This window comes from Solea senegalensis, linkage group LG21 (assembly GCF_019176455.1).
Source record: "Solea senegalensis isolate Sse05_10M linkage group LG21, IFAPA_SoseM_1, whole genome shotgun sequence".
Classification (NCBI taxonomy): Eukaryota; Metazoa; Chordata; class Actinopteri; order Pleuronectiformes; family Soleidae; genus Solea; species Solea senegalensis.
This window is the reverse complement of record NC_058040.1, coordinates 16,308,370-16,323,274: the sequence shown is the minus strand read 5'-3', so window position 1 is coordinate 16,323,274 and position 14,905 is coordinate 16,308,370. Positions and strand designations below refer to the sequence as shown.

The 14,905-nt window shown below is 38.6% G+C and overlaps 1 protein-coding gene across 6 annotated transcripts in view; it reads right to left on the bottom strand.

The window, feature by feature from the left end:
• The window catches only part of LOC122787108 (transcription factor 4-like), a 159,714-nt gene that overhangs the window by 96,387 nt on the left and 48,422 nt on the right, over positions 1 to 14,905 (bottom strand). For all 6 annotated transcript variants that reach the window (XM_044053688.1, XM_044053689.1, XM_044053685.1 and 3 more), the window contains one exon: positions 374 to 432. In XM_044053688.1, coding sequence (XP_043909623.1) covers positions 374 to 432 — 59 coding nt within the window. The remainder of the gene's footprint in view (positions 1 to 373; positions 433 to 14,905) is intronic.

The following is a 14,905-nucleotide window of genomic DNA, read 5'->3' as shown; positions in this document are numbered from 1 at the left end:
GTTTTTAGCTCAGTGCTGTTTATGTTCATGCTAACACACCAGAAATCGTACACTGTTCATGTTAACAGTTAGCAGTTAGCTTCAGAGAGTTCTACTACTGAGAAACAACAAATGAAGTAGTTTAAAGTTCACCAAAACTCCAGGATAGTGAACACGACAGGTGTTAATATTTTAAAATGAAAGTGATGTGATTTATGAATGTCGTGTTTTCCACCAGCGTCACTTTTCAATGTTACCGACGTAAAGTCCAGTCTGAGAGGACGCACACACCACCATTAACCACACACACACACACACACACACACACACACACACACACACACAAGGCAACATTAGAGCTGAGCGTGAGCTTTAAAAACCCTGTTAGACTGACCTGGTGACAGTGTGGGTTGGACTCTCTGCCGTACGAATACGAACTCCTCTCTGATTTACCTGCAGAAGACAAAAGAAAAAGAAACACTTAGTGAACAAAACCAACACAAACAATAAATGTATTCTCTCATTTACCACTTAATCTGTGAGGCCAATGGAATTATAAACATCTCATCCATCCATACATAGTGTAAATACATTCATTAATATAAATAAATGCAAAGAAAATAAGGAATTGAATGACCTGTGACCCCTTCTAAAGGTTCTTATTGTTTAAGTCAGTGTTAGTCATCACTAGTAGCTAATCTTTACATGTGGGCGGGTAAAACAGAACACTACAACATCAAGCATAAAGCATGTGATATACATAAAGACTGAATATTGCATTGCATTTTAATTCAATTCAAGGTTGGGATTTTTGGTTTTAAACACTATGTGGTTTCCTGAGAAATAACACATCAGTATCACATTTAACTGATCTCCGTCTGCCCAGTTTTTATGTTTTTAATCCTGCTTTCACATAAAGAATCCTACATTTACATATTCTAGTCTGCTTGTTTGTTGTCCCTGCATGATTTTCTGTACGCGCCGCTCTTCCTGCACAACAGAGACGACATGTGCTACATCGGCGACGCACAGATCCACAAACTCTTTATGTTCCAGGGTCATAAACAGCAGCTTTCATTCCCCACATTTCCTTTAGGTGCAGATACAGTCGTCGTGAGCGCAGACAACACAAACGCAAAGTGAGACAAGGTACGTGGACTTCAGGAGAGTCAACTCTAATTAAATCCACAACTTCCTGCAGGTGATCCTCAGGTGATAGTGTGTGGTGGTAAATAACAAAATCCTTTCTTGGTTACAAATTAAGTTAATGTACATAGAATAAACTATGGTTAGGTTTATGTGCAAAAATACACTTGATAGGGTTAAAAACATCACACTATTACCTCAAAACGCATCACAATATCTTCATAACATCGCAACATCATCTATGTAAAACACACCTAAATCCTCATAACATCGCGACATAATCTGCGTAAAATCGCATCACAATATCTTCATAACAACGCAACATAATCTGCGTAAAAACACCTCAGAATACCTTCATAACATCACAACATAATCTGCATAAAAACACATCAGAATATCTTTATAACATCGCAACATAATCTGCGTTAAAACACCTCAGAATATCTTTATAACATCGCAACATTATCTGCGTTAAAACACATCAGAATATCTTCAAAACATCGCAACATAATCTGCGTTAAAACACCTCAGAATATCTTTATAACATCGCAACATAATCTGCGTTAAAACACATCAGAATATCTTTATAAAACTACAATAATCCACAACAAATTCTCACAAGTTTCATCTAAAATTGTCGTGTAGTTCTTGGCAAATATCGTGTGAAATGAAGAAGGTTACGATACAGACAATTTCATCGGGAATTCCGATAAAAAAAAATCATAAAAACTTTATGGACAAAATAAAACTATTCCATTAAGCAAGAGTGAAAATCAATTATGAAAATATGTGTTAGCTGCTCTATGGTCATTTACGATTTAATCCCATACAGAGTGTTTAAATGTGACGTTTTTCATGGTTTACAGTTGAGTAAAGTGAGATTTTTCATTAACCTGCAGTGAAATATGAAACACAGACACAGTCGTTTATACAAACGTGTCTTTTTGACTCAGGTCAACACCTGATCACTGAGGGGTGAAACAAACCCAGCGTTTTAACGCACAAACGTGACCAGAATCGGGTTTATTCTGAAAAAGCAGCAGCAGCAGCAGCAGCAGCGACGGTCGATCCGACAACAAAGCTGATTTCCTCTCCAGCTCGAGCTTGTGCTTCTGCTGCTACTTCGGGGCCTATTTTTAACCACATGGACGTTGTTTTTTTGGGGATGAAAGCACTTAAATCTTCAGCCAGTCTAAATATCAAACCACAGCGCGTGAGTGTGTAATTACGCCGAGCGGCCGAACACGAGACCAGAAACTGGAGGAGTTTCACAGCGAGCGGGAGAACGAAAGCGCTGTACGTACACGGTGAAGGGTCTGAATCAGGCGACTATAGACGCACGCTGAATACAAGCCAACATGGTAGTCGATGCAGAAGAGGCTGATAATTACAGCCGTGTGTGTGTGTGCGTGCGTGCGTGTGTGTGTGTGTGTGTGTGTGTGTGAACACAGAGGCCTCGGCTCATGCCAGCTGGACTGGTTTGGCACGAACACAAAGACACACACACACACGCGGCCGTGTGTGTGCTTGTACTGCTGTTCTTCTCAGGACACTGCCTCCACTCACTCACTCACTCACTCACATTCATTCATTCACTAACTAACTTAATCTTGATTAAAGAACAAGATTTATCACAGGATACATGGAAATATTAACCGTTATCGTGGTTTTTATGATGCAAATATGAGAATTTAGGATGTTAATTGTTTCTAAATCAGAAATATTACATTTATTTAAGTCGTATAAAACATTTGATTTGAACAAAGATTTGAAATTACAGCATTTGCTATTTGAAAATTATGTTTTATAAAATTTATATTTTTTATTTATACATGTATATAAATATATATACTTTAAAAAGTTCCTCAGACATGAGGTTCTGTCTCATTAGGACCAGGTTTTTGGTCTCTATGAGGACTTACTGGTCCTGACAAGGGTAGTGTTTATGACAGAAAAAAGAGAGGTCCTCTTGTACACACACATATTTCATGCTATAAATGTATTAAAATAAGCCTTTAAATTAATATACAAAACAGTACATATATGCTTTTATTTTGGAAAAGGGCGGAGCCTGTTGTCTGCGCTCTTCCTCAATTTGTTTTTTATCCATAAGTTTCCTGAAAAATACAATAATAAACTCACACACGTCTCTGCATTCTGTATAAAGTCTCAAAAAATCTGCATTTCTTATCAATTCAAACTGAAATGTTTTGATTAAAAATACAGGCTACATGCTGTTATTATTAATAGTCCATCAATGTTTTATTTTAAAATGAGTCAAATGAATGAATGTAAAAAAGATTGTTTACAAGTTTAATTTATTTAAAGCCAGTTTTTCATGTCTCACAAACTTGTCAAATATCATATTAAATATTACAATTGGAGCTGAATTAAATCAGATCTCACCGATTCATCCAGTCATTGTGTCCAACGTATTTGTATTCTTTTGAATTAGTTTGATTATTAATCAATAATTAAATTACGTTTGACCATCAATTAATCAGTTTAAATTTATATTTTCAGTATTTTTATGGATGAAATATGAAGCAAGTATGAAAAATAATTGTTACCGTTAGCCGTAATTTAGAGTAAAAGTACTTCATTTGTTCATTTGAAGTCGATTCCCACTGGTTTAATAGGAGATTTCACTTCATTCAAGGACACTTTCATTCATTCATTCACTCATTCATTCACAGACGTCCTTTGTTGGAAGAATCTTTCTATAAAAGCGCTGACGAGGAGAGAGAAACGTGACGAGGTGAAGCTTCTGTTTTTAAACACAAACACAAACACGACTTCTCCGTGACGACGTTCACATGCACGGAAGTGATCGATCCGCCGCTCCACTCTCTGTCTCTCTCTCTCTCTGTCTCTCTCTCTCTCGCTCTCTGTCTCCACATGACTCCGTCCATCTGTGTGGACGAGTCCCCGAAAAATGGACAAACGCCAACATTTACAGGAGTTCTGTCTCCTCACACACACATCTCTAAATTAAAGAAAAAATAACACACACACACACACACTGAGGAATTAAAGACCTGTAATCAGATTTGAATGTCTTATAATCGTCTACTAATAGTAAAAATTTATGTCAATTATTTTTTTTAAATGTTTTTTCTTTTATCTTTAATTTAATGATAATTTCAGTTTTTCTGTTCTTTTTTTATAATAAAAGAAATAATGTATAACTTTAAAAAAAATGCTCTTTATACAACAGTCATAAAGTCAAATTTAAAGATTGTAGTTAAATTGTACCGTAATATTGGTATAATTCCATGTTTTACTGTCATTATTCAGAATCTACATTTGTAAATTTGTGAAATATGTATTTTATTTATTGATTTATTTTGTGTCAATATTCTGTGTATTTTGATGTTTTTTTCACTCTATTACTGCATCGAATAAGAAGTTTGGAAAAACAAGAAATATATAGTGTCATATTTTACATTTGCCTACAGACAAATATTTTACTTGTTTTTTGGTTGAATTGTAATATTATAACGTATTAATACAAAATAAACTCACTTGTGTATTTGCAGTGTATTTGTACATATAATGAATAAATGTGTAAACACACACACAACTTACACACACAAATATAAGATATTGAAAAAGATCAAGATACAGTTTTATGTTCTACTTTTAAGAAACAAACAAACCCTGAATCATATTTTAAGTGGATTATTCCTTTAAGAGAGACATTTGAACGCTCTCATTTTCGTCTCAATTATGAATCATGATTCAATTTTCTTTTGTCCAGCGTATGAGAGAGAGCAGTGATCTATGTTAGTCATAAATAAACCAGGAAATCAAACTAATATGAGAGGAAATATGGACATTTTCTGTCGTGGAAAACGTTAATAATTGGCCTCGTTCTGCTTTTTCTTTGTCAAAATCACTTTAAAAAAATCCAGCGAAATAATAAAGAAAAAGACATTAATGTTTTTGGGGTAATTTAGGGAACAGAAAATCATCTGTAGAAATAATTAGATGTGACATTAAAACTGGAAATTGCTCCTAATGTTGCAGCAGGATGATAAATTGTTTGAGTTTGCTTTGAAAAATGTGACTTAAAAGCTACTTTATATCGTTTCAAATATTTAGTTTTATGCACTGACTGTGGAAAACACACAGATTTAGCAAATACGACATTAGAAACAGTTCCCAGGTTTAATGTTGAGGCTAAATGTTGAATATTACAATCACTACCCGACATTTTCACACAAAAAAATTAATCTGAACATAATCAAATATCAACCAGACAGGTTTTGAGGAGTTAGTGGGGTTATCGTAACACTAGTTACTTAGACGTTAACAGCAAGTTAGCGAGTGAGTTGCTATCTAACGATGTCATGTCATGTTCTGACCGAGTTGTTTCTCAACTTAAAGCATAAATGTCATGAATATAATTCCGAATGTAAACGAAGACCAAAAAAAAAAGAGTTAGTGAGGTTACGCTAACGCTAACTCTTGACTTTAGAGGCAAGCTAGCTAGCAAGTTGATATCTAAAGATGTCATGTTCTGACTTTTTTGTTATTTTAAACTTACATGACAGCAATAATTCTGTATGAAAACAAATATCAAAAGCAAAATGGAACCAGCCCGGTTTTGAGGAGTTAGTGAGGTTATGGTAATGTTTATGCTAGTTCATTAGAAGTTAGAGGCAAGTAAGCTAGCAAGTTGAAAGCTAACTTCTTTAGCTTTAGCTTCTTTAGCTCATGTCATGTTCTGACTGAGTTGTTTGTTGAATAAAAACATAAATGAAGGCTAGAACTCTAGTTGTAAACAAATATTAGAAGAAAAATATGAAGTACTGGCCAGGTTTTGAGGAGTCAGTGAGTTTATGATAACGTTAACACGAGTTAGTTAGTTAGAAGAACAAGTTGATGTCTAAAGATGACGTGTCATGTTCTAGCTGGGATGTGTATTCTTTTATAGAAAGTAAAAGACCCACATTAAAGTAGTATCTGGACTCCATGTTATCTTAAGACCACACCAAACCCCATAGAGAAAAGCATGGATTTTAACATCACAGCACACAGGAGCTGTGGATCCACTGCTGCCTCCATCGGCAACTTCAAACGTCTTATTTTGTCAATTCTGGGTTTGAAAATCTTTGTTCAGTCTCAAATAAGTGACTCAAACCTATAAAAGGAGGCAGCAGAATCAGAATTGCTGATTTTCTCTATGGACTTTGGTGCAGAGAGTGATTTATTTAAGTTTTGAGTTTCCTGATGGAGAAGTCTGAATGAAAGTGAGATAAATGTTTAAAATATCGTCCACGCGAGCTGGTTTACGTCGTGCCTCGCTGACTTCTCTATGGGCCTGACACGGCGGGGTGGGTTGACCTCCCCTCCTCCACCTTTTGTACTTGGGCACACACTCGCTCTAACAAGCGCCGCTTCATCTGGGGGTCCTTCTCTCTCTTGCAATGAGTCTATTTAGGTTCATCGTCTGGGAGGAAAATGTCACGGCGGGGGTTTCCTCAGAGACACGGGCAGAAATAGAGACGAGGTCAGAAAACTGTCTTTTTCTCGGCTCATTTAAAAATTTCAAGAGTTAGACACAAACAACACGAGATATATGTCATTTACTGTGTTTGTGGGATTTAAATTAGACACACACACACGTGTCAGAGAAGGATGAGTGATATTAAGCTGGAACATGAAATTTCACCAATACATTTGACACAATTTGCATATTGTATTGACTCTGAGAGGCTTTTATTGTGAAATGAGTCGCTTAACCATTTCAGCCATTGATAACAATTTTAAATTAATAATAATACTGTTTTTATGTTTGTTTTATTTATTAGAACAAAACTAGTTAATGTAAGATCTGGTTTTTGGACTTTTTATGTTCACATGGTTAATGAAAATCTCTTTTTCCGTCACATTAGACACATTAATGTTTTGTTAATCTAATAAATGACATGATTGGGACGGTGTTTGTGTGATTTAAGCTTCTGTCAATGTGGATAAATTCCAGTTTATTTGCAGTTCTGGACCAAATATGAATCAATAAATCAGGAAAAACAGTGGGAATGAAGGTGTCAGTCAGTGACGATGGCTTCAGGAAGGATTTAAAAGAAAAGAGAAAGAGAGAAAGGAAGGAGATGAAGATGTTTGACAAGTGTTGACGTTGCTTTCAGGGACACGTCAACGCGCGCGTGTGTGAAAAGGAAAGTGTGCAAAGACGAGATCTCCTCTGACATCCATATAATGACTCCATTTTCATAAACTATGTGACTAATAGTGCGATTTGACGAGGATGGTGAGACGATGAGAGCGAAGAAAGACGGCGAGAGAGGGAGACGGGGGGGAGGAAAGATGGATAGAAGACGGGTTAAACTCCCGCACGCTCTGTGTGTGTGTGTGTGTGTGTGTGTGTGATGGGGGAGGGTTGGACCGTGCAGACATGAATCACTCTGAGTGATTCAAGCGTTTCCATGACACCACTGGGCACCGGTCCAGAACTTTCTACAAAGTCTTAAAGGTGCTGCATGTGTGGTGACACACACACACACACACACACACACAATAACAAACACACACACACACACACACACACTCACAGAGAGAGAGAATATGAAATAATCTATATATTTATTCCTCCCGTTGTCTTCACGTGTAAAGCGTAACCCTCTCTCTCGCCGTCTGTTAATTTAACAGACGACAGTCGATGAGTAACTGTCCCCCCCTCTCCTCACCCCCCTCCTCACCCCCCACCCCCATCCCAAAAACTCCCAGCAGGCATTGATTTCTTGGCAGTGAAGCGAGTGAATACATCAAACAGCAGATGAAGAATGAACGAACGTATACGAGCGACGACAGAGAGCGACTTCATCATCATCGACAACTCTGTTTACTTTCATACAACAACAATAATAATAATAATAATAATAATAATAATAATGATAATGATGTTATAGATTATAACCAGTGTTTTAACTGGGAAAAAATACCTTATTTATTCACATACGTGTGTAGAAGTGTGCTCTCTTTTTGTCGACCCGTTTTGGACAATAAAGTTTCTGCTCTGTTAAAATAATCCAAGACACTTTAACATAAGATAATCTAAGATATGATAAGATAAAACAGGACAATTTGAGGTAAGATAATATAAAATAAGATGTACGACAAGAGAAGATCATTTAAGATAAGATTGTCCTTATTATATTCTCTTGTAATCTGAGTTTAAATCATCCAGTTTCAGCGTCAATATCAAAATTACATTATGAATTTTGACAGTAAATAAAAAGTTATTATTTGTGTTTCTAACATGTTTTTAAATATCTAAACATTAAAATGTTCTTAAAATAATCTTAAAATGTCACAGACTTAATCTGGTGTAGATTAGATCAGATTAAGTGTTAATCTGAGCTGGCAGACCTGAGTCTCTGTGTCTTTGTCCTCACTAAAATAAAATGTATTGATTATCTTTAAATGTTAATCTGTTAATCTGTTAATCTCTGTTAAACTGTCCGACAGTTGACTGGTCATGACTGTCTCTCTGTAGGGGGCGCTGCAGTGAATCACCTGCTTTTCCCGTGATCTGCATATTTTTGTTTGGCAGATTCTTCACTTCCTGACTCGACCGTCACATTTATCATCTGTCATTTATCCAGGCTCCAGTCCAACACACACACACACACACACACACACACACACACACACACACACACACACACACACACACACACACACACACACACACACACAGAGTTTAGAGTGTCCAATTAACCCAATCAATGGGGATTAGATCCTTTGCTCAGAGGTTCCCCGGCCTGTGACCTGTCGAGATTCTAACTGGCAACTCTCCACTTCTGTGTTTATTGACTGAAAAATTCAAATGTATGTAGAAAAAGTGAAGTTTTGTGCTGTTATAATAACAATGACCATTCATTAATACACAGAGCAAAAATAAAGAAAAATGCAACAAAAGTACACGAAAAAAACGCAAAAATACACAAGAAATGAGAAAGAAATGTACAAAAAATGACTAAAATACACAAAAATAAAACACATGTTACTGCATTTGTTCCATTAAGGTGAAGTCATGTGACGATGATGCAAGAAAACAAAGTCAGGCCTAAATTATTTGTCAACTGTGTGTGTGTGTGTGTGTGTGTGTGTGTGTGTGTGTGTGTGTGTGTGTGTGTGTGTGTGTGTGTGTGGCAGCCATGACACTTGGTGTCTGGTTCATGTGAATGAGACCCAAAGAACAAACCAACACACACACGCACACACACACGCACACACAGGGAACACATGCAAACACACATGCACACAAACGCACACACACACATGTACACACACACATGTACACACACACATGCACACTGCCTACCACACTGCCACACACACACACCGCACACAAACACCGCGCACACACCGCACACATGCCGCGTACACACACACACACACGCGTATGCTGCGCTTACACACCCGCACACACACCACACACACACCACACACACACACACACCTCCTCCACAGAATCAACAGACAAACGACAACAAGGCCACAAACGCCACCACTGAACCCTCGCGCCGTCACCACGTCAAAATGCTAAAACTGTGGCAAAAATTCCAGATTTTTGTTTCAATTTTTCCAATAAATTTTGCTTTTTTAAATTTTCCTTTAAAAATTTTGTTTCTCGTTGCTTCGTTTTCGTCGAGAACAAAAATGTCGCCAACTGGCCGTTAGCGAGCGTGTGTGTGTGTGTGCACGGTGGTGACGGCGGCGTGTGCTTATGTTGTGCGTGTGTGTGTGTGTGTGTGAGACAAAGCTGAAAATGCGGCAGGCACTGCAGACTTTTGTTGGCTGGCTGACAGCGAGCGAGCCGCTGCCAAACCCCGACGGCGGAAACGACTAAAAGACGCATAAGGCTGGCATTACAGCCCCAAATCTTCCCCCTCTCCCTCTCTGTCTCTCCGTCTCTCTCTCCCTCTTCTCTCTCTCTCCCTCTTTTCTCGCTCCATGGTGGCGGCGTTTACTTTGGTCGGGGTCTGACTCGGGTTTTTTGGCAAACGGGAGTTTTTCTTTCGCTGTGATGCGACGACAGAAACGTAAAGACCGTGGCACCTGAGCAGCGGCGTGATGTTGGACGCCACTTTGTCTCAGTTGAACCTCCCTGCGTCATCCCTCCGTTCATAAATGTTGCTGAATGAGAACTCGGGAGCAGGATTTGATTCCTTCCAGGGTTTTCTGTTGTTGCGTTCCCTCTCTCTCTCCTTCTGTCTTTGTCTTGAGGATTTTCGGGCAGCGTTTTCCTCACAAATACCTCGGACACAAAAGCATCTGGAGTCACATCCACGAGGCAGCGAGCCCAAAAACAGACAAACAACGTCTCCAATTATAACACGAGGAGAATCTGTCGTAAAACGCTCAGGATTACGTTCAAAACTTAAGAAAAGACAAAGGTTTGTTTTATTGAGACGTGGATTTAACACGTTTTTAGACAAAGAGAGAAAAGGTGTGAAGAAGTGAATTAGCAGCACAATATGGACGTGGAGACAATGAGCGGAGACGTGTTGGTTCGACGAATCACGCGGGAAAGAAGGCCGTGATGGCGGCGAATGTTTCACACCTCGGTTTTTTCACTGAAACACTGAATCAATGTCGGTCGTTTTTCATCCGGTACAAGATTATAAATGATATATATCTTATATGATGTTGTGTTTATGAAAATGTCAACATGAACCAAACAAAAACATAATCCATTCTTCTGTTTTCTAATTTCTGTGCTCCATTTAACAAGGAAACGTTGTTTTGAGGTCTGGGAAACATTTTACAGATTAATCTGGTGACATTTCTTAACAAATCAATAGATTATGAGAAGAATCGAATACTGACACTTCTTAACTAACTGTGCGTGCTCTGCTGCTTCATGAAACACACGTTTACTAAAGAAAAGTTCATTTTCCAACATTTTCACTCTCCCGCACCAAAGTCCATAGAGAAAAACCCAGGAGCTGCTGATCTACTGCAGCCTCATTTCATCACTCTGTGACTTATTGTGTCACTTTGATTTAAATCAGAACACAGGAGTTTTAAATGCCCATGTCACAAAATCACACATGTGACCTCACTGATGGAGGCGGCAGTGGATCAACAACTCCTGTGAGCTGTGATGTAAAAAGAGTTTGGTGCAGGAGTGAAGAAGTAGAGGCATTAGGTAAAAAGGTGTGTTTCTGTCTCTGTCTCTCCTGTGGGAGGAGGAGGAGGAGGAGGAGACAGATGATGGGTCAGGTGCTGTCAGACTGCAGGGGTCATGAGGTCAGAGGATCCTGGAGTTCAGCATCACACTCTTGATTTTCTGCCGTCACTGTCACGGCTGTTTCTCTCTCTCTCTGTGATTCTTTCTCCTCCTCCTCTCTCACTCTTTTGAAATAAATAATTCTGCTTTCCCCCCCCTTGACCTTTCTTCTATTTCATCTCTGTATATTTTTAATCGCATATAAAAGCTTTTATTGTAAAATATTAGGTATAATTTCCGCTTCTGTCTTGTGTCACTGAGAGTCTGCGACTGGAGAAGAAAAAGATAAGCGGCGATTGTTTTTGCCTAAAGCGACAGACGATGCAACGTAAACATAAAATCTGTCAGTAATCGAAAGATCGAATAACGTCATGGGAACCCTGAGCCATCAGACTCTGCTCGTTAAATCAACACCAGCCTCTGTCTACAATATCTGAACCATACTTTATTTTGAAACTTCTCCTTGTTGGAGAAAATCAACGTTTTTAGCTCACGGGAACATGGGAGCTGCTCTGCTGCTGCATCCTTTACTACATTTGAGTCATTTAGGTAAATCAGAACCAAGGATTTTAAATGCAGACGTCACAACAATAACACATTTAAACTCACTGATGGAACTCCTGTCAGCTGGGACATTAAAATCACTGCTTTTCTCTATGAGGTTTGGTGCAGGAGAGTTGACACAAATGTCGGATTCCTGGTGGAAAAGTCTGATGTCGTAACTCGTGTGAGAAAAAAGGATTTTCTCATAAATTCACATTCATCGATGGACGTTCAAGGGAAAACAAAGAGGCATAAACTTCACTTTCTTGCTGGAAAAGTGAGTAACAAGCGAGGACAAAGCAGTAAAACGTAATCTAACGTCATCGCAGACTGAAGCTGATGCAGATTTAATCTCAAATCTGCCATTTTAAACACCTCAACTGTCTCTAGTCCAACATTCCGAGCCCACGTCCTCCTCCCCGTCACTGACAACCCTCGTCCTCTCAACTTAATCCCTGTATTTAAGACACAAATACAGCATTCAAACACCTGGACGGAACGATAATATGTCCAGAAAAACCCTAAAGCTGCAGGTTCTGGGAGGAGGAGGAGGAAGAGGAGGAGGAAGAGGAGGATTCACATGCGCTGATCTGCTCTGTGTGATGTCAGCGCAGCCACCTGGCTGAGGAATAATGACATATCTGCTCCCACACGCGGCCGCATCGCAGCGGGCGCCGCACACCTGACATCACACTGCGAGGGGGACGAGAGGACGGACAGCAGAAGAAAAGGGACGGAGGACGGAGGAGGGGACATGTCACCTGTTTCGGTCGCAAAAAGCTTCGACGGCGACACAAGTAAAGCAGAAAAACTGCAAAAGTCCGGTGGGTTTATACGTTAAAATGTAATATACGACTGACAAGTATCGTTTTAAAATAAAAAAATATTCTGGTTTTCGTCGCCTTAGATTCAGCCTTTTATACGGCCGCCATTTTGTGACGCCACGTTTCAGGCGTCACAACAAAGCTAATTATGCGAACAAAGAAGAACAAGCACTTTTCTGGTCTGCGACGGCCACCGTAGTTTCCCGATAAAGGCAGAAAGTTGATGGGAGGAGTTTGCGATTTGTTGCAATCTGCACTCTCGCCACTAGATGTCACTAATTCTCACACACACTGAACCTTAAGGGAAAAATTAATAAATATTCAGGAGAACACATCAAAAAAAAGCTCACCAACAATTAGCACATTAGCCACATTTTAGGGTTGATTTTTGGGGATTTCTGTTGGAAACTTTCTGTAGAAAAGTCGCGATTTATTCGTAAACATCTTATTAGCATCTTTCTAACGAAGTAAAGCGAGTAGTATAGCAGCTTTTTTCAACTAGAAAAATAACAAAGACTTTAAAGGACCAGTATGTGATAAACGAATGACATAAGGTGTCGTAGATACGATATCGTTTTTGTTTTTGTTTCTGTGTCAGCTGACCCGGCTCAGTGGGCGGAGCTCGTGTGTGAACAGATTTGGGGGCAGTTTAACACAAACAGTGCGGTTTTTCCCACTTCTTTGTCCGATCACTTTTCATTCAGTGTGTGCCAGCAGAGGCTCCGCCCCCTCTGTTCACACGGCACCAACATGGAGGCGTGGGAAAAAAAAGAGGGAAAAAAACTATCACTTTATCCTCATCTGCTGCCATGGCAACCGACCAACGGTCAGGACATGAAGACAGTGGTGGACAGTGACAGTGCTGAAGGATTAAATAATCTACACTCAGGTATCAGATTTGATCACAAAAACCACACATTACATTTGTTTTATATATAGAACTAAATATTATTTTATGATACTGATGTCGGAAAAAATATATAGAAATCAGCTAAAGATGAAATCTTTTTTAATTCTGACTGTTTTTTCCTCAGTATTCCAACTATTTTCTCAGAAATACAACTTTTTCCAAGATTTCTGACTTTTTCCTGAAAGATTCCATCAACTTTTCCTCATAATTCCGACTTTTTCGTAAAATTTAAACTTATTCTCGGAATTCCGACTTACCCCCTCATAATTCCAACTGTTTCCCAAAAATCCAACTTTTTTCTAAGAAATCCGACTTTTTCTGAGATTCCAACTTCTTGACTTTTTCCTGAAAATGTTCAACTTTTTTCCTGAGAATTCCGACTCCCCATAATTCCAACTGTTTCTCTGAATTTAAATTTTTTTCCAACTTCCTTTTCTAGAATTATGATTTTTTTTTCTGTGAATTTTGACTTTTTTCTGAGAATTCCGACTTTTTGAAATGTATTTTATTTTGTTTCCACAAACATTCATTCATATGTGGCCCTGATCGTCTTCTGTAGCAGAACATTTGAGAGTAGACATTTTAAAATGGGTTTTATGTTTTCTGAAGACTGAAGCATCGATATTTCTCTTTACATTTATAATCCAAATTAAGATTTAAGAACCAGTTATGAAAATAGTCATAAGTTTGAGCTCTGGGTGTGAAAAACTGACCAATGTGTGTGTGTGTGTGTGTGTGTGTGTGTGTGTGAAGAGTGCATGTTAGGGGCTGATTGTGCTTCATGATCCCTCATCACACACACACACACACACACACACACACACACACACACACACAGAGTAAGCAGCAAGTTAGCGCTTAAAGCAAAACTGGGCTTCCATGGCCATCCATTATCACTGACAAGCTAAATGTACCATGGTGCACCATATGGTACAGAGAGAGAGGGAGAGAGAGAGTGTGTGTGAGTGAGAGAGAGAGAGAGAGAGAGGGAGAGGCCAGAATGAATGAGAAGGATCAGCAGAGTTAGAATGAACAGAAAGACAATTTTAAAAAAGGAGGAGTTATTTAAATGCTCTTATCTCTTTTAAATCACTAGGACTGTGTTTCCAACATTGTCCAACAATGAAAAAAAACATGTTATAAACAAATGAAAATATGTAAATATTGTTAGACAGACGGAAACTCTGAATATGTTGTGTTTCTGTTATATATATGTATAAAAATATACATATATAATAATAA